General features: G+C 39.1%; 1 protein-coding gene and 1 long non-coding RNA gene across 5 annotated transcripts in view; one reads left to right on the top strand and one right to left on the bottom strand.

Moving 5' to 3' along the window:
- Positions 1 to 19,597, top strand: part of LOC149126045 (uncharacterized) — a 295,022-nt gene that overhangs the window by 105,542 nt on the left and 169,883 nt on the right. The gene's annotated exons all lie outside the window — the stretch shown is intronic.
- On the bottom strand, positions 1,833 to 18,699 carry MINAR2 (membrane integral NOTCH2 associated receptor 2). 2 transcript variants are annotated; one of them, XR_016236054.1, is made up of 4 exons: positions 18,385 to 18,699; positions 6,365 to 6,592; positions 5,628 to 5,743; positions 1,834 to 3,216 (listed from the first exon to the last, which is right to left on the bottom strand). XR_016236054.1 is itself a non-coding variant. In XM_002710187.6 (3 exons), the coding sequence occupies exons 1-3, from the start codon at positions 18,559 to 18,561 to the stop codon at positions 3,037 to 3,039; spliced, it is 585 nt and encodes a 194-aa protein (XP_002710233.1). In that variant the 5' UTR covers positions 18,562 to 18,695; the 3' UTR covers positions 1,833 to 3,036. The 2 variants fall into 2 exon arrangements, 1 of the variants encoding a protein (XP_002710233.1); XM_002710187.6 differs by lacking the exon at positions 5,628 to 5,743 and having other exon boundaries at positions 1,833 to 3,216; positions 18,385 to 18,695.

The raw sequence follows: 19,597 nt of genomic DNA, 5'->3' as shown, positions 1-19,597 counted from the left end.
CTGCTGGACTCTTGAGAGGGCTTGAGACTTAACGGCCTGTCTAGCTACAGTTTTAAAATATAATTTCTCATGCAGAGTAAAATTATAGAGAATTTGCAAGTGGGTACTAAACAGTACACACTGGAAGAAGAATAAGTATCCAAAGACTCTCTCAATACAGACAGCTGCAAAGATGTAGGAATTCAGAAGGCTGCAAATCTAATAAAACAGGTTATGAATTATTTCATGTTTCTAAGACTGTAAGCCCCTCCAGGAGATTAGGAGTGGGCCATCTCTAAAGATACTTCCAGCTTTAGCTTCGGTACATCGTGTTTAGCAGCAGTCAGGATTTCATACTGAGTTCCAGCTCCGTGTGACTCAAGGCCAGGCCTACCTGTTTTCTTGTCAGATGAGAAGGCACCATGCAGGAGCTCTGGGCCACCCCACCACACTGATTCTAAACAGCCAAGTTTAGGCATTCGTCCACAAAATAATCCCTTTGGTAAAATGCTATAGCATGGGCTGCTGGCTGCAGGGTAAATATGGCCACCAGATGGCAGGAGTGCGCTCTGGATGAACTGTGCTAGTTGGGGAACTTCAGTTCTCCACTCACTAAACTCCCCACTAGATGACAGCAACATGGATACAATTGAAATGGTCATTAATGGATTACATCTAAAAAAAGAAGTCTAATCCTTCTGTTAAATCTGAGAGCACTTTTAAAAAAGTAAGTGTGGTTGGAATTTTTTTCTAGAAAACGTCATGTACCATGTGTTTTTAGGCTCCCGCAAGCTTAATCTAATATGTAAACCAAAACAGAATAAAAGAGCAAATGCAAATTGACTAAGGGGGGTGCCTTCCAAAGACTCTGGAGAAAATTATCCTTTGAAGCTCCATGATTGTTACTTAGGAATTTATGGAGCCAAGCATTTCTTACCCCAGGTTAGAAAAAAGGAGTGTTGAAGAAAATAATCATTATTTACTGGCCACCTATTAGATGCCAAGGGGTGCCTTTAAAAACATCCATTCACTGAATCTGGAGCCGAGCCTTCTGTGGAAATCCAGATGTGAACGCTAGTCTGGGTATGGTCGCCACCCCTCTACCTGCCATGATCTCAAGCTTACGATTTCTGTTTGAACCATTCTTACAAACCCCATCCTGAAGGAGAAATTGGAGCTGCTTGCACAGTATGGTTTTGGGTTGGAGAGAAGCACAGGATTCCTCTATTTGTGGCTTTGTGGCGCTCTCTCTCTCGCTTGCTCTCTCTCATGTAGATGCGTAACACGTGCTGAGGAGCCGTAATATAGTGTTATGCTACGTTTACATTGAACGTTAAAGATAAAAATTAGTCTGGAAGCTGCAGCAAAGCAATGAAGCCATTCATGCCGAACCAGAAATGATAGCATCATAAGGATGAGTGGAAGAGGGCTCAAGAGTGCCGAGGAAGAGCAGGGCTTGGCTGGGCAGAAGAGAATGGAAATGTCATGGTGGCTGGGCAGCAGGATGACCTAGGCGGTCAGCAGCTTTCACGTTCCTTTGATTTCCCCTACCTCTTTGCTTCAGCTGGCTTCACTGTCCATGCGCCTGGACGGCCACACGGAACTCACACAGCATGAGTACTTTCCATGGCAGAGATCTGAACATGCCTTGGATCCCTTGGAGGCCACCACTGGGCAAGCAAGCCTTGAGGGCAAGGTGAGAGCAGGTGGTGCCTAAAAGACTGGGTGGCTGTCAGCCCTCAAGGGGTCCCCAAGACCTTCACTTCTGTGATTCCAGTCTCAATTGGACTCAAACCCATGGTAGAGGAAAGGTGGAACAAGAAGTAAACAATGACGAAGATGACTATGACAACTTTGTACACAATGATTTTATTGTCCAGTAAAGCAGCACTTTCATGTACTTAGTGTCAAGTAGCTTTAAGAGAAATGCAACAAAATGATTAGGCAGTGTCAGAGGACCAAAGCTGACCTTAGGCTAGTGGGGAGGAAGTCCTGTTTCGTACACAAGGTAACATCAGGATAGGGTATTTGAAGAAGAGGAAAGAGTCAGGTGAGGGCTTAGGGAAGGGGAGAGTGGTGAGTTTATTCTCCCTGTGCAGGGTGAACTGGGGCTGCCCGTTAGCCAACGCAAATTAGTGACAACAGTTGCCGCTAACTAAGCAACTAATTCTGAGAGGCCAGGTATTGTTCTTACCTGTGTTTCTACGTAGTTCTCAGGCCAGCCCTCTTTTCTGGCAGAATAACTTGCCCAGGGCTCACCAGCTAGCAAATGGTTAGTTAGGAGTCAAACCCTGTTCTCTTAGCATCATTCCCTCTGCTTTTCTAGGGCCATGGCCAGGATTGTATACTCACTGACTGCCACCAGGGGTCACACTAGCCAGTTTGAATGAATCAGTAAGTGCAATTGGATACAAATGTAATTAGATAAGTAGGCCAGTCTAGGTTTAGTTCTAGTAAAATTATGACACAACGGGTGACATTTTAAAGTATTACTTGGAAAATAAGAAAAGTTTGAATAGTCTCCCTCCAACACCCATTTTTTTTCTGATACAAACAGAAATAAGGAAGATTAAAACAGAATGAATCCACATCATTGTCACCACAACCAGAAGCTTCCCCCTTTCTGCCTGGATATTGAACAGAAAACAGTCAGCTCACACTGTTCTAGTGACTGCAGAGATGGGGCAGAGGGACGTTGGAGCATTTCACAGTCAAGGTGAATGTGGCTTGAGCATTAAGACCAAGCTGCTGCTGATTGTGCTGTTTTGTGCTCTACAAAAATGTTAAATTTAGGTTGTATATTGTGGTTTTTCTGGGGTTGCAGTCCCTGGAATTACCACTTCTTTGAGGGCAAAGCACTGGCTGGAATTTTTACAGAGATTACATAGATCACAGTAGAAACACCCACATATCACAGGCAACGTGCCCATCCCCAGGATGGTTACATTTAACAGCACACTGTGCAACACATTCACACTGAGTGAGCATGTTTGTCTGCAAACATTTAGATAGAAGCATTTTAGGACATTTAAAGTGGCTCTGTTTGTGAAAGTCTCCTTAGGCAAAGAAAGAGCTAATAGTCACTATGGTAACCAGAATGGAGGTAACCAGGAGTAATATCAGCCCCATATGGCACAGTTTTGATCTCTTGTCGTGTTTCTTCTTTTTTTTCAGTAAGGTATCAAAACCTGGTGTATACATGTCTCCCAACCAAAACCGTAGGTCATTAGGATTTTCCTAAAAGAAAATGACATGGAGAATAAGATCGATCAGTAACCAAGCAGTGTTACAGACTGAGACCACAGAACAAGACACAGTCAGAGGGGCTTCAGGTCGCTGCTTGGGCTGTCCTGGGTGAGGCTTCAGTGCCGGGTCTCAACTAAGAGCCAGGGCTTCCCTAGCCCAAGGCTGCAGCTACAGGCTCCTGGCTGAGGGCTATCCCTGCAGTTCCAAGCTGTGGGTCTCTGTCAGAACCAACTAAAACTCTGCGTGCTTTCTTGCACTGCCCTCGCTGGAGGGTCGGAAACACAACTGCTGGTCTTCCCTACAGAAACCTTGGCACTCTTTGACCTCCTGAGGAAAAGGTCCAACTCCTCTTTTATGTTGTCTGTGTGGTCATCAGGGGCCTGCGCTTTGCAAGCTTAATGCAGCTGTTCTCCACAAACAGCTTGCATATCAGAGACTATCTTCTGTGACATTCTGCTTGTAGCCCACCTTGATGATCAAATACAGGTTCTCTTTTCTCTTTTTCTGAAACACACTCCTAGCAATTTAGAAAAATGGGAGAGGCTAAAGGCCCCTTTTATGTACAGAATCCGTAAGTGATATCAAGATTTAAGAAAATACGTGGACTCTGGATGCTAATTATGAGATATGGATAGGAGTGGCGCCATAGGAAGTTGAATTATCAAGGTATAGGAAGAAATTCTATTGAAAATAATGCCTTGACTTCAGCTTCACTCAGAAAATTAGTGCTAAAGAACACTATCAAGAGGTCAGTGAATAGGCTTGGAGAATGGGTGATTTTAGTAAAACAATGCTTCCATCATGTTTGTGTTTCAGTTTCCTAAGAAGTAACTCACATAACTGTCCAACTTCAATAAAATTATTCCTTATTGATGATAATATTCAATTTCTTTAGTTTCAAATTCAAACCACTTCTATATTTTAAGATTTATTTGTCTATTGAACCAAAAGACAGAATGACAGAGTCAAACACACACACACACACACACACACACAGACAGTGGGGGGGGGAGGCTTCTAGCTGGTTAACTGCCTAGGTGCCCAGAACAGCCACAGCTGAGCCAGACAGAAGCTGGGAGCCAAGAATTCCATCCAAGTTGCTCACATGGTTGGCAGGGGCCCAAGTACTTGGACCATCATCTGCTGCCTTCCCAGGTGCATTAGTAGGGAGCTGGATTGGAAGCAGAGCAGCCAGGACTCAAATTGTCACTATTATAAGGGATACCAGCATCAATGCAGCAGCTGAAATGCTGACCCTTCTTACAGTTTCTCTTAGTCATTTCTTTTTAGCCTTTTTTCCCCACTATTCTATTACTTAAACTATAGCTCCAGCAAAATTGGACTATTTATTGTATTGACGAATTCCTTGTTTCTACCTTTGCTTTTGGCACTCCGGAAACAGGCGCGCCCCCCAACCCCCAAGAGTCTGTCCTCTGTTGAAACCTTTTGGAAATGCACACATTCTTCAGATTCTTATAAGTTAACTTTTCATGACAAATGGTTTTTCCCCCCTTCTGAATCTGCACAGCTTAATAGCAGGAACAATAGTATTCCTTTCTGCAGTTAGCTTCTCAGGCACATGAACAACAAAGAGAAGGGAAGAGAACCTGGGCTAAGATCAAAATGTTGTGAAATAAATCAATACATTTTTTCCCCTAATAGTAGATTTTTTAGAAGTCCTGAGAAACACAAGACTGGAGGGTGGGGGTGGGTAGTGTGGATTAGAGCAAAGAAAAGAAAGGAAATAAAAGAAAAGTGAAAGGGAAAGTAAGGAAAAGAAAAGAAACAATATGGGCCAGTGCTGTGGCACAGTGGGTTAAACTGCCACCTGCAGTGCGAGCGTCCCATATGGGTGCCAGTTCCAGTTCCTATCTAGCTCCCTGCTAATGCATCTTTGAAAGCAACGAAGGTTGGTCCAAGTGCTTGGGCCCCTGCACCCACCTGGGAGACCCAGAAGAAGCTCCTGACTCCTGGCTTCAGCCTGGCCCAGCCCTGGCCTTTGTGGCAATTTGGGGATTGAACAAGCATGTAGAAGATCTCTGACTCGCTCACTCTCACTCTCCTTCTCTATGTAATTCTGCCTTTCAAATAAACTAAATCTTTAAAAAAAAAAAAGATAAAAGAAAAAAAAGAAACAGGATAATTGTTGCGGTGTGGAGCAGCTGTTCTGGAAACTTCTGTGCAAAGATCTTTATTGAGGGGGGAGGACATTAATTCAAATAGGAGATTAAGAAACTTAAAAGATTCTGCACAATAAGGTATTTCAAGGAATACACGTGTGAGATTTTGAAAAATGAGTAGGATTTAGGAGGACATAATACTGTAGCCTTCAAAAGAAAAAAGTCCTCAGGTGCTTAACTTATGCAGCATAGACAAGACACACATTTTTAGATGAAGATTACTTAGAAAGTGTGAGGTCTTCCTGGTGCAGGCAGGTAGAGGCAAGCCAAGGCTAGGCAGCAATCCAGGCCATTCAGAAAACAGGGCCACCCTCTGTGGTTCAGGTATTTCTAGGTTCCTGATGGGTGACATCAGAGGTTGGGGGGAAAGAAAGGAAACTTAAGTTGGGTTTAAGCTGGGTGAATGAGTTCATTGCATACTTTTCCTGTGTTGAAATGTTTTTGTTTTGTTTTGTTTTGTTACTGAGACAAAGGAAAAGGACCAGAATGTAAATCTGTAACCTTAAATCATTGAGTGGGCTTGAAGTAAAATAATCTCAGATGAGAGCTTCTTTGCGTCATGCCTAAGATAGCTCAGATAATAAATATGTTTGTAAAAATGTAGAATAGAGAATCATCCCTAAAGTGTTCATGTACATAAATGGTCACAAACCGGAGAGAATCATATGTAATCTTGAAAATTAGTTTTCAAAAGACTTTTATCCCTGGAAAACTCTTGCTCTGTTCTGTATCATTTTTTTTTCTATCTATACCATACAGTTGACAGTAACTGCTAAACCTGTAAAACTGCAAACAAATCAACATAGATTCTGAGTAGCGGGGAGAAGAGAAAGCCAGGGGCCCAAATGATTTGAGAGCTGGAAAGTCTGTGCCTAAGGGAGAGTGTCTGTCATCTTAATGCCCCTTTTCAGGTTGCTTAACTGATCTGCACCATCTGGACTGATTGTTCATCTATGTACCTTCAAATGTCCAGAGAGATTTGAATGCACAGAATGTTTGTCATATTCCTCAATGGTCCATGAAGGATTCTTTTTCCTTTCTTCCATGGCTTCCTCCAAACTTAGGTCATTGTAGAGTGGGTTGTTCTTCATAATTGATGTCATGGATGGGGGCGGGCTGTCAGCAATGACAAGGTCCTCCCTACTGGATCTTTTAATTTGTTGAGCAACAATATTCTTCTTTTCTCTCTGTTAGGAGACAAAGAGACAAGTCTTCTGTTATCAGTGGGCCTTTGCATGGTAGAAACCACAATGTGATAACTATTCCTGAAAAGTTTACTGATTGGGCCCAGAGATCCAACATTAGGACAGTGAATGAATACATAATTCTAGGATCTAGTTGGACCTCAAGTTCTACCATTAATTGAACAGTTTTTTTTTTTTGCCTGTGATCTTGTTCATCTTTAAGAATCATTTATTTACATGCTATTGTATAATTATAGAAAATGAACACTTTATTAATTCATATAGTAGAATTCTGAACAAAGTCAGTATTTGCCATCTTACATACATTGATTTTACTTTGTTGACACATTCTGTGAACAATAAAAATAATATTTCATATTGCTGCATAAATAATATTTAGTATTACTGCATTAACCCGGCAAAGTCAAGATTAAAAGGTATTTCATAGGTAGCCTTGGCTTTGACAAATATTCCTTGGGCTTTTATTTCAGACAGCTTCGAAGGGACAGGCTGACTAGCATTGCATTTCTTGATAGCATATGGCTCAAATACTGCTTTCAAGTTTTTGAAAACTTTTGTATTGGAGCATGATGTACAGATAGAGAAGTCACATATGGCAAGTGTATAGCTCAGTGAATTTTCACCACCAAATAAACCCATGATTCAACACCCAGGCCCAGAAACTGAACATTTCCTAGCCTGCCCAGCTGCGTTTCAGCCCTAGGATAACCAGCATCTCAAATTCTAACGTAGGGGTCAGTTTGGACTCACTTACCTTTTACAAAAATGGTATCATATACACTAAGTTTTCATAATCCCTCCTCCTTAGGACCACAAAGTTATCATTAAGTTAGGAACTTTCTAAATTACAATTGTTTTCATTGGAAAAAAAATAAATTGAGATGACATAAAGGTTGTTGATTAATGTCTTAGTTATCATGGGGCATCATGCGAGAGGAATTCCACATAAATTAATGTTCAGAGAACCTAGGTTTAAACCTTAAAAATTGGTGACCTGTTTTCTTAATTTATAGCAGTTTTTCTATGTGTGTGTCATATATTTCAGTTTTCCTAGAGAAGATTCAATAGGAATCTTCTGAGCCATGTTTATGTTTACATTGATATCCCCAATACCTAGTAGGGTACATGAGGGTACCTCAAAAGGTTCATGGAATAGCACATCACCTTTTTAATTGATTTTTAAATGAAATTCTATCAAATAAATTATATTAAATATATACATATATATTTACATAAGCTGAAGTTGTAAGCCTATAGTACATGTCTTTCTATAATGGCTGGTAGTAAAAAAAAAAAAATCATTTAGATAAAGCCATTCACATTCTGTTTGGTATTGGGTTTCTCTAACTTCTTAATCCATGCATTTTTCACATATTTAGAGATTGACTTGGATGTCCTCTGACTTTGATAGGCTCTTTGGTCTGCCCAAAGTCAATTTATATTCCATAACACTGAAGTTTGCAGTAAAATAATAAATCTTCTTCACTCACCATCTATCTAAAAGATAAATGGCTTCCTAAGTAATGTTTTTGAGTTGAGCAGAAACAATTTGATAAGAAATTTAGATTCTTTGAGCTTCGCATAATTCTGACTCAGTCTTTTTTTCCCTCAAGCCTAGACATCTTTGATCATCTTGGAAGAGGGATAATTCTTCTGACATTGACAAATCGGCTTTGTCAGGTTATTTGCCTGCTAGACCGTTGAGTTTCTGAAAGAAGAATGCCCTATAATACTGTTTTGTGGGGGTAGGGAGTCAAGACAATAATTACGTATTCTATTACAATTTATATAGGTTTCAAAATGTATAAATAAATAATAGCCAGGTAATCACAGATATATTCTAAGAGACCACTCAAGCACAAGCTCTTCTTTCTAGATTATTTTCTTGAAAGTTTTGAGGATTATCCTAGAACATGATGTCATTTATTTTTGCATTGCCTGTTAATTGTATGTCTGAATGGTATGACAAGGAAAACAAAATAACATTGCTTTATTAAGAATTTGATAGTAAGATAAAAGTACTGATTATGGGAACTTCACTTGTGTTTTGATAAATATTTCCCAATAGTTATAGAAGAAAATGAAGTATGTATCCAACTCTAGCCTTCCACTGTACTCCACATTTAGATAGAACACTTTTATCAGATAATTCCCTTATTTTAATCATATTGACTCTAAATTAATTACATTGAAACACTTAGAAAGTGACACTTCAAAGTGTACTTGGACTTGTCTGTATTAACCATTACTTTGTTCATTCATTCTTTATGTACTTTAATTGTTACATTCTTTATGGGCAAGAAAACTAGCATTAATGAATATTGCAAGATAGAAGACATAGCTGAACAAATGAAAAGAATACAGTTAATAGGCCATTAAGGAAAGGACCTGTGCCACAGGAAGAAGAAAATCCATAGCAGAAAGGGAGATTAATATTTAATAATTACTGCTGTGGAGAAAATAACAGAAAGAAAATTGATAAGTGCATGTGTAAATGCAAATAGACAGTGATTTCATGGTAAAATAGAAGTATTAATAAGAGCAATCACTCATTTGTGAGTTTTAAAATAAGAGAAACTAAACCACAGGCAATAATTTTGGCATGGATATTTTTGATTATGGAATTTTTAAAAATCATTCTGATGAGGAAATAGTGATGTTACTGAAAACAGAGAAGGAATGTTTAACTTCTAAGTCAGTAGAGCAATAGGGAAAAGGATAAAGCAGAGTTGATCAATCTTTAAAAAGACTTGAAAAATGAAATTAAATAATAAAGGGGTAGCTATCTTGTGAAAGCAAAAAGGAAGTGTTATAAATCATCACATTAAATGGACGAAACTCCCTATGTGAATAATAGATTGTCAGAGCACATTTTTCTTTTTGTATTTATATATTTTTAAGGTTTATTTATTTGAAAGAGTAAAACAGAGATAGGGAGGAACAGAGAGAGAGGAAAAGGTCTTCCACTGGTTCATTCCCCAGATGACCTCCATGACTGGGTCTGGGCCAGAATCAAGCCAGTAGCCTGAGACTCTATCCAGGTCTCCCATGTGGGTGACACGGGCCCAAGGACTCAGACCATCATATACTGCTTTCCTGGGTTCCTTAGGGAGCTGGATCAGAAGTAGAGTAGCCTGGACACCGCCTGGCACTCCAGTAGGATATGCCAGCATCACACGCAGCAGCTTAATTTACTGTACCATAATGCCAGGCCAGATCAGCTTTTTAAAATTAAGTTATATAATATCTACAAAAGAAATACCCAAAATAATAAGAACTTAGAAAGCATGAGAGTAAAAGAATGAAAAAAAAAAAAAACATACGAGGAGAATATAAACAATGAGATCTGGGTATTGTGGTAATGTCTAAATTCTCATCATTGTGGTGCCTTTCCCAGTCTGTAGTGAAGTTAGATTTGGGGTTAGATGTTTTACAGCCAATGACGTGCAGACAAAAGCAACAGAAGCCACTTCTGAGACTGGCTCCTGAAATCTTCCTCCAGGCTTTGGCTCATTTTTCCGCATTGGTGTTGATGGTGACACTGAAATCAGTGGTTCCGAGGTGGCGGAGGTGTAAGATGAGAGAACTTGAAGCGCAGGATCACCACTGGGAAAAGACCAGCCTCGCAGACCCAGCTTCTCTTTCTCAGATTTTTCGTATGCAAGATTTTTTTTTTTCGTTTTGTTTACTGATATTCTGTGGGATATTTAGCAAGCTAGTGTAACTAGCTCATCCTTACTAACACAGAAAGCGGTATCTTGAAACTGCAAATCTGTGGTGTTGTATTGACAGTAAAGAAATGGATGGGTCTGAAACGATGTCCGAAGCTGGGATGGTAATTATTCATATTATATAGTGCAGAATGGTGGTCTAAGTGCCACTTGTGATGATCTGAGAGGTAATCACCTGTCACATTATAATAGATATTTATAAGTAATCAGGCCATTTATACTAATAACGATATTATAAGAGTGAGATCATTAGTATAATTCAAGAATGGAATAAGGTCAGAGAAATAACTCAGCAGTTTTCAAGAAGAAAGGAAAGAGTTGAGGAAAAGTTTAGAAACTTGATGCCTTCTAGGGTTGAAAAGCCGAGTGTAGACCCTGAACAGTGAATGTAAAATTGCTTTTTTAAAAAATAGAAAAGTGGCTGGTGCCGCGGCTCACTAGGCTAATCCTCCGCCTTGCAGCGCCAGCACACCGGGTTCTAGTCCCGGTCGGGGCGCCGGATTCTGTCCCGGTTGCCCCTCTTCCAGGCCAGCTCTCTGCTGTGGCCCGGGAGTGCAGTGGAGGATGGCCCAAGTCCTTGGGCCCTGCACCCCATGGGAGACCAGGATAAGTACCTGGCTCCTGCCTTCAGATCAGCATGGTGCGCCGGCCACAGCGCGCTGGCCGTGGCGGCCATTGGAAGGTGAACCAACGGCAAAGGAAGACCTTTCTGTCTCTCTCTCTCACTGTCTACTCTGCCTGTCAAAAAAAAAAAAAAAAAAAAGTATTTTGGACAAAAAAACACAGTAAAATCCCTCAGCTGAATGGAATGACTCAAGACAAAGATCATGTTAATGGTACGGTTACTTAAGCATTTTAGGTAGCATCCAGGGGATTGACATTAAGTCAAAGGAGAGAGAAATGCAGGCAGAAAAGCACTACGAACAATTTGAGAGCTTTATCTTCAAAAGAGCCTCCAGTGTATTCATTGACATAAAATGGACTTGAACTAATAGATATAAATACATTAATACACACTTTAATAAGTTTTGTACGAAATGTACCACCAAAGACACCATAAGATCAGACCTAGAAACTTTTGAGTGTTCAAAAACTAAACAAAAATAACCCCAGGCCTCCAAATATCCGTACATAGGAGCAAACGTGGAAACCTGCACAGCAATGAATGACAACCCATTTCTGATGTGGCAAATGAATGCTGAGCTAGGGTCTGTCTCCTAGAGACTGGAATCAAGGACCAGGGAGGACAGTGCCTCAAGAAGGCCTCCTGGAAGCAGACGCCAGAACTAATCAGTCTTCCCACCTTCAAGGAAGGAGTGCTACACAAGGTATTCCCAGCAGGAGCTCACAATTACTTTGGAGTAGCGGCTGTTGTGTCTCTCATTTTTCCCATTCAGAAAAGAGGAATTTACTGTGCTAATCCTATTTCTATTCTTATGAATATTTGAAATATTAATTTGTTTTATCTGTTGGAAAGGCAGGGAGTGTGGGGAGAGGGGAGAGAGAAAGCTCCTGCCATATACTAGTTCACTCTGCAAATTCCCAGGAGCTAGAAACTCAATCTAGCTCTCCCACACGGGCAGCAGGGGTCGAACTGCTTGAGTCATTACTTGCTGTCCCTCAGGGTACACATTAGGAAGAAATTGGAATGGAGAATGGATCTGGGTTGTGGGGGTCTTGACTGCCAATCCAGACACCTTATCCAGTGAAGTTTATAGGATGATACGGGGAGGAGTGTCTGCTAAACATAGTGACTAGTTGCTGACCTTGGGATTTGTACTTCTGCAGAGAGAGTGAACATATTTTATGTATGGGAAGATGACTTATGATATATATATGCATATATACACTATTTACACATACATTAAAGATAATATACATGAAATATTTATATATCATTATGTATAAATATATACAGAATAAGTTAACAGAATAAGGCTGTGGTGGAGCCTGATTAGATCCTTAGCAAGCCCATTTCTCATGGGCACAATTATGATTAATGGAACTCATGTTTGGCCACTGAAATATATGGTTAGATTTTCTACGTACTCTCTCCCTTTCCTATCTAAAGGTCTGTGGAGATTCTAACAGTGTAAAGACTCAAGTAAGAAGGACTTGAACTACATTTGAAAGTAATCTCCTAAGGCATCTATACCAACCACATCAGACCTTTAGTGAATGAGAGAGAGATTTATCATGTTGAATCACTAAGAATTTCAGCATATTTGTTTCCACAGCATGTTTCAGCCTGACTAATCGGTTAGAAAAACCTATCTGTATATCAGAAAGAATAGAGTTAAGGTAAACCTTTTTGTTAGACATAAAGATTACCAGAAAACAGTCTTAGCAACTTTAAAAATTTTATATACAATTGGACATTTTCCTAGGTAAAATAACTTACCAGCTTAATTTTAAAAATAGGAAATGTTAATACACCTATGATAATTCAACTAATTTAATAACTACTTTAATATCTACCATAACATAACCGCCACCAGCTATACACACACACACACACACACACACACACACACATTTAAAAACATCATGGAAAAGTTTTGCTGTCAAGCTCCACTATTCTCAAGTCAAGTAACTTCTTCCTCAGTTGAATTCTTCAGAAAAATGGGAAAATAAGGAAACTCTTAAATAATTTAATGGAGTTGGTATAAACATTAGATGAGAAAATAAAATAAAAATAAAATTGTGAACAAGTTCATCTTACAAACATAATTGCAAAAATCTGCAAGAAAGTATTACTAAGCAGAATCCTACGTCCTACAACACATGTAATTTATACATATCCTGATAGAACAGTGACTCAGAGAGTGATGTTTCACCAGGGAGATGGTTTAATAGTAAAATGTTAAGGAAGTCAGCAACATCAGCTGGATAAAACAGAATTTTGCAATAATTCAGAAAAAGATTTTGAAGATATTTATACATATTTAAAGCCAATTCTCTTTACAAAATAGAATTAGGAGGGTATTTTCTTAAGTTAATTAAAACAGGTTAGGCCAAAAACCTGTGGAACACAGTTTACTCAATGGTGAAAGATTACAAGCATTTATTTTCATTTTAGAACTAATACCAAGATGCCAGTAATCACAATATCCATATAATATTGTGGTAGAAACTCAAAACAATTCAGTAAGAATAGAAAATAAATAGTAGTGATAAGTTTGTTAACAATGAAAGAAAATAGCACATGACATGATTATCTAGGGATATTCACAGATGAGGTAATAGATCTTTTAAAACTTCTTGGAATTAAAATCAATATATAATAATTAATAGCTTACAAGAGTAATGCTCCATTTTATAAGGTGATTTAAAATGTACTGTTCTCAAGAGCAATAATATAGTAAGCACTTTCATATAAACCTAATGAACTATATGCAAAACTTTTACTTGGAAAGTTATAAGATATAATTAAAGGCTATATAAAGAAATAAATAAATATAAATATATATCATGTTCATAGATTGGGAGAATCAAGGTAATAAGATTTCTGTTTTGTCCATGTTGCTCTATACATAGTGTAATCCTTATTATCACAGTGCAAACAAGGTGTTCTGCATGGATTTCATAGATAAACTTTGTGAAAGTGAACTCCCCACTGCCTATAGTAATTCTGTTTTCCAAATTGCCAGGATGATTATCTTTAGAAATCACAGGTTTGATCATGTGACTCTGTTTCTTTAAAGCTTTTCATTGATCCCTCAAATTTAAAGGATAAAATTCAAAATTCAGACAAAGTCCATAGATTCTCAAGGTATGACCAAAGTCTGTTTTAAACCTTCTCCTGCCTTGCCTTACATGTAACTTGGGCTGTGGAGTTCTGCACGTGGTATTGTAACAGACCAGGTGTCTTTAATGCAGGCTTTAGTGCCAGAGGCATTTGGATCTTGTCTGAGAGCAGTATGGTAGCATAATTTTGGGGTTGTTTCTGGGAGCATTCCACTCAAGGCAAATTCTCTGACCTCCTGCAGACTTTTGTGAGCCACATAAATTTAAGACAACTTGATAAATCATATTCTGATATTCGCAGTTAAAACTGAGAAATGATGATGCTTTCTGATCTATTTTGTAGATAATAATAATTTAAACACCTGCAAAGTCCCATCACATTTCCTGAATGTAAGCTAAGTATAGGATACTATTATATATGCAGCACTATTCTTTTCAAGAGTAAACAAAAGATTGGGAATGGAGACATTAGAATATAAGGAAAAAAGAGCACTGGACTAAAAAATACTGAAGAATGGTCATTGGGAAATGAATCCATTAATTGGAAGTCATTGATTAGAAATCAAGATAAGAAAATTGTCTCATGCTGGCTTTTTGGTTCAGCTCACGTGTTTGGTTTGGAATGCTCTTGAGATTAACGACTAATATGATAGAAGCACAGGAAAGATATAATAAAGATATTAGTCCAAGAGATTCTGAAATCCAAAAAAATTCTGAAGTCTCCTCAGAAGACCACAATACCTGTACAAACAATATTTTATCACTTAATTTTTTTAAATTAGCTTTTCCTTTTCTTCCCTCGTTGTACATAGGGGTTTGCAGAAATATTTGTAATATAATAGTAAATGCCTTCATCAGATACATGCCCCAAATCATTTTAATAAGCAGAAGAATTAGAATTTTGAGAATGTTAATTCATTGCACTGACATGAAATTTATTGTGAAGCTTCTCATGAATTTCTTCTCTAGTGAAGTTAAGGAGTTTAAATATAGTGAAATCAAGTATCTGCATATGTGGAAATTGAAATTGTCCCTGGTTCCTGACTTGCCTGAGAACATTAGCATTCTCATTTCTTGATTGTATGGCATTGCCGTAGCTCATGGAAACAAGAGCTAAGGCAACTGAATTTTTAAATTAGATTATCTTTTTTTTTTTTTTTCAAGATTTATTTGAAAGAGAGAAAAAGAGAGAAGGAGAATCTTCCATCTGCTGGTTCACTCTCCAGATGGCTTCAATGGCCGGGACTGTGCCAGGCCAAAGCCAAGAGCCAGGAGCTTCATCTGGGTCTCTACATGGGTACGGTGGCCCAAGGATTTAGGCCATCCTCTGCTGACCTCCTGGTTGCTTTATCAGGGAGCTGGATTGCAAGTGGAGCAGCCAGGATTCGAACCAGTGCTCATATGGGATGCTGGCACTGCAGGCAGTGGCTTAACCAGTTATGCCCCAACACCAGCCCCCATCACTTATTTTAAAATTATATATATATATATATATACATTATATATATTATATATGTATATATACACGTAAGAATTCATCTTGATATTTGGCATAAAGCAGTTGTCTGTTTTAACTGTTAGCAACTTGAAAGTAATGTTTCTTTGTAGGCTAAGTCCTTTGACATTTCATTAATAGTCTGCATCTCAAATATCGTGCACATGTGTAGTAAATTCTTTTGAAATTGGAACACGTCGATCTTTGTTTCGTACTGGAGTTGACCTATTTCCTTCATGTGGAACTCTATAGTTTAAAGATCTGTTGAATGTTGTCCCTAAACCTGAATGAAATACAAGTTTTTAAAAAGGCAGATCTTCCTATAGGCTACCAAAAGATCAGCCAACACAACTCTGAATTTTGTGTGGATTTATCTGAGTATGAAGTTGGCCACACAACTTGACAAGTGTGTTGAGTATATTACCCAACTTGCCACACACACACACACACACACACACACACAAACATAAACCCCTTCCATTCATAATATTTGTAAAATAATGGGAGTGGTACTATCTGTTGTTTCCTAAATTTTAGTAGAAGGATAATAGAAACACATGTTGGACTATTGGTTAAAAATAATAATGCATATGCACGTAACTTCCATTCATGCTTCTTGTACTTTTCCAGGAAACATCCTCTCAATTGCTTTCGCCTCATGTTTTATTTTTCTTACTTCTAAGGAAATATGTAAAATGAATATCCCCCTAATTATGCAAGTGAAAATAATGACATGTGGACTGACTAAAGGCCATGGTAGATATCTTTAAAACTGATTTACTATGGATTTGAGACAATGACCAAGTTTCTGACTCTTTATTACGTATTTTCCCCACTGGCTTAATGGCTACCCTGAGCAGTGAGGGTTATAAATTAATAACTGCTAATTGGGTGGCTGCCACGTCGTATGTGCTTCAGTATACCTGGAATATTCAATGTCTTCCATGTATCACTACAACTATTTAAAATATTCACATGCCCATTTCTTTGTTTTTCTATTTAGTGAATATATTAATCCTGGATTTGAAGATCCACCCAAGAGAGAATTTTGAATTGATGTATTACAAAGTGAAATAGCGAGTATAACTGTTACTCATAGTTCGTGTCAGGTCTACCCAATTACCTGAACTTGTACTTAATTTACTGCCACTGTGTGTTTTATTTCACTCATAAATTGGCCTTCATTAAGTTACTTAACATTTCTTTCTAGGGTAACAAATAATTAAATCAAAGTTATTTGCAGTTTAAAATCAGTAATAACATAGATTCAAAGTCCTGAGAACAGAAGCTTACGGCCTTTGTTTTCCGTTCAGTAACTATTTCACCTCAATAGGGCCTATAGGAAAATCTGCCTTTTAAAAACTTGTATTTCATTCAGATTTAGGGACAACATTCAACAGATCTTTAAACTGTAGAGTTCCACATGAAGGAAATAGGTCAACTCCAGTCCCAAACAAAAGATGTTAGATCGACATGTTCCAATCTCAAAAGAATTTATTGGACATGTTTTCTTAGACTGAAGTTCATAGCATAGAGGGCCAAGGTTTTCTGAACTGAGTTTTTAATAATTTTGTTCTATGATATAAGCAAAAGGGAGGAGAAAAGAGAAATTTCATTTCATTGAAAACTAAAGAAAATCCGAGGAACACCCCCCCCCCCGCCGCCGACAAATGGGAAAATATGGAAGAACAGAAGGGTTTTAGGATTACAAGGAATGGATACAATATTCAGAAAAATCTAGTTGTCATAATAGGCTGTCTTACAATGGAAATAAATTAAAACCCTTATAGGTGGAGGAAACACTTACATAATCATTTGAGTGTACTTGATTTTGAATGATCTCATGATAAAGGTCCCAAGGAGCCCACAAACACACCACAAAGGAGTCACTTTACACCAAGATTCATGAGTAGCGACTGTTCTTAAAAGAAAACAAATTTCTGCTCAGGGAATTTGAACCACTCCAAAGGACTTAATGACTTGCAGGGGTTTGTAGGTCAGTCACATCTGTTCTGAAATGAAATGCTCCTTCCTGTTTCTAAACCGACTAACCCTTAACCCCATTAGCCTTCGCATCTTAAAACGAAGATTATTCCTGTTTCATTAGCTGTGCAAGTCAGTGCCTTCATGTTTATTGTAGCACCTGGAACTCATCACAGTTTTATTCTTCTCTTTTGGTCCACAAAAAGAGGGAAGATGTACGAGAAGAGCAAGAAAAATAAAATCTGCGTTAGGTTTGAAGGTTTGATCCGTATGCTGTGTCTGCATGGACACCTGTGGAAAGCAGGGCCAGCGCCTTTCCAAGATGGATGTATTTTTTTTTCAAGCATTAGGTTTCCATTGTTCTGCCGTCTGAGTCTTCTCTGTAGACAAAGAAAGGGAGCTAATCTAAGTAAGGCAGAAGCAAGCATCCAGCTGTCTGGATAACTGGTTACACACGCAATGTAAGCTTCCCATGCTTTTCGTTTAGACTGGACCAAAAGATATGTTTTTGCACTTCCTTTATAAAGCCTTATTTGCAGATATAACATTTAGTCTGAAAAATTATGAAGGAACGGAATAAACTGAGGGCCACATGAAATCTAAAACGAAGGCAGGCAAGGAGGCGTGCAGACAGGCAGGGGAATGCAAGGGTGGGGGAACTCGCACATTTTATGATATCAGGGGAAGGTATTTTGGAGACCAGTCCCCCTGTCCTCAGTTCCTTACAGCCTTCTTTTTCAGACACACACAAATGAAATGGTGGGTAGTGAGAAAGAAGAAAGCCCCCACCCCCACATTTCTGTGCCCACAGACCTTACCTGAGAGTAGACAAGGTTTTGCCAGTGTTGTGCAGCTGGGTAATTTCCACCCGGAAATCTCGCGAGGCTGGCCTGCAGAGGCGCTGAGCTCCTCGTTAACGACTTCACATCAAGCTGCAGGAATTTGTCAGGATGGTTGTTATTGGGCAAAACAGAGAGATCCATGTCTTCCTTCATCTACAGCGGGAAACAAAGGCAGGCGAAGCTGCCCCTGTCAGAGTCCTCCATTATTAACGAGCCTGAGGATGCTCCGGCTGCCATCTGAAACCAGGTCTCGGCTGCACTCAGAAGCCACTCTGGAAATGACACATCAATGCACAGGAACAAAGCAGCAAAGCAGAACACTGCCCTACCACACACACACACACACACACACACTCACCGAGGGAGCTGAATGGACACATGGGCTGCATTCATTAAAATTAATTGGATGACAAAATTAGGTATGTGTAACACTTAATGTCTCTCCATTCAGAGTCAGAAATAACAGCTCAAGGGGACCTATTGTTTGGATAAAGGCCCGCCAGAGTCTCACTGTTCCAATCCCTAATTGAAGCACAGGAAGCAGTCACCTGTAGGGAGGCATTTCTTTGAATATCGCTGAACTAAACCAAATGCAACTGCCTTGGCCCTGCCTGTGCAGCTACAGCCTCACATGTGATAAGCGATATCTCGTTTCTTCTCATGTTTTGACTCCCAGGGCCTCTAGCTCATGTGAAACCTAACCATGTGTTCAGGTTGTCAGCTTGTTCAGAGTAAGAACATGGCAAATTTGCTTTATAATTGGCTATCGTAACTTAATAACCCAACCTACCATCTTGACCCTTCACAATAGGAGGTCCCTCTGACTTTCTCCTAGCTGTACCAGGGGGTTTCAAAAATTTGATGAAAAAAAAATAAATTAAAAATGAATTTATTTTGGTGCAAAAATTCAAAATCCCTGCATATGTCTTTCATAATACACATTTTCCATGAACTTCTTGAAGTTTCCTTCCTATAAGCTCTTAGGAGGATCACAACAACACTTTTGGAATCCAGGGGAAACGTAGCCACTGGATTTGGATGATGCGCTCTCCTAAGTGAACCCATCTGCTGTTAAGACAGCCACAGTGTGGGTGAGGCTATGAATATTGTAGTCAGCCAGCAATGATGATGACTTCATGGAGATATGCTCTCCATCAGGCCACTCAAATGGGGATGACTTCTTACTGGG

This window comes from Oryctolagus cuniculus, chromosome 6 (genome assembly GCF_051225735.1).
Source record: "Oryctolagus cuniculus isolate XC-2025 breed Fujian yellow rabbit chromosome 6, ASM5122573v1, whole genome shotgun sequence".
NCBI lineage: Eukaryota > Metazoa > Chordata > Mammalia > Lagomorpha > Leporidae > Oryctolagus > Oryctolagus cuniculus.
Note: the sequence above shows the minus strand (reverse complement) of the source record. Positions and strands in the feature narration are given on the sequence as shown.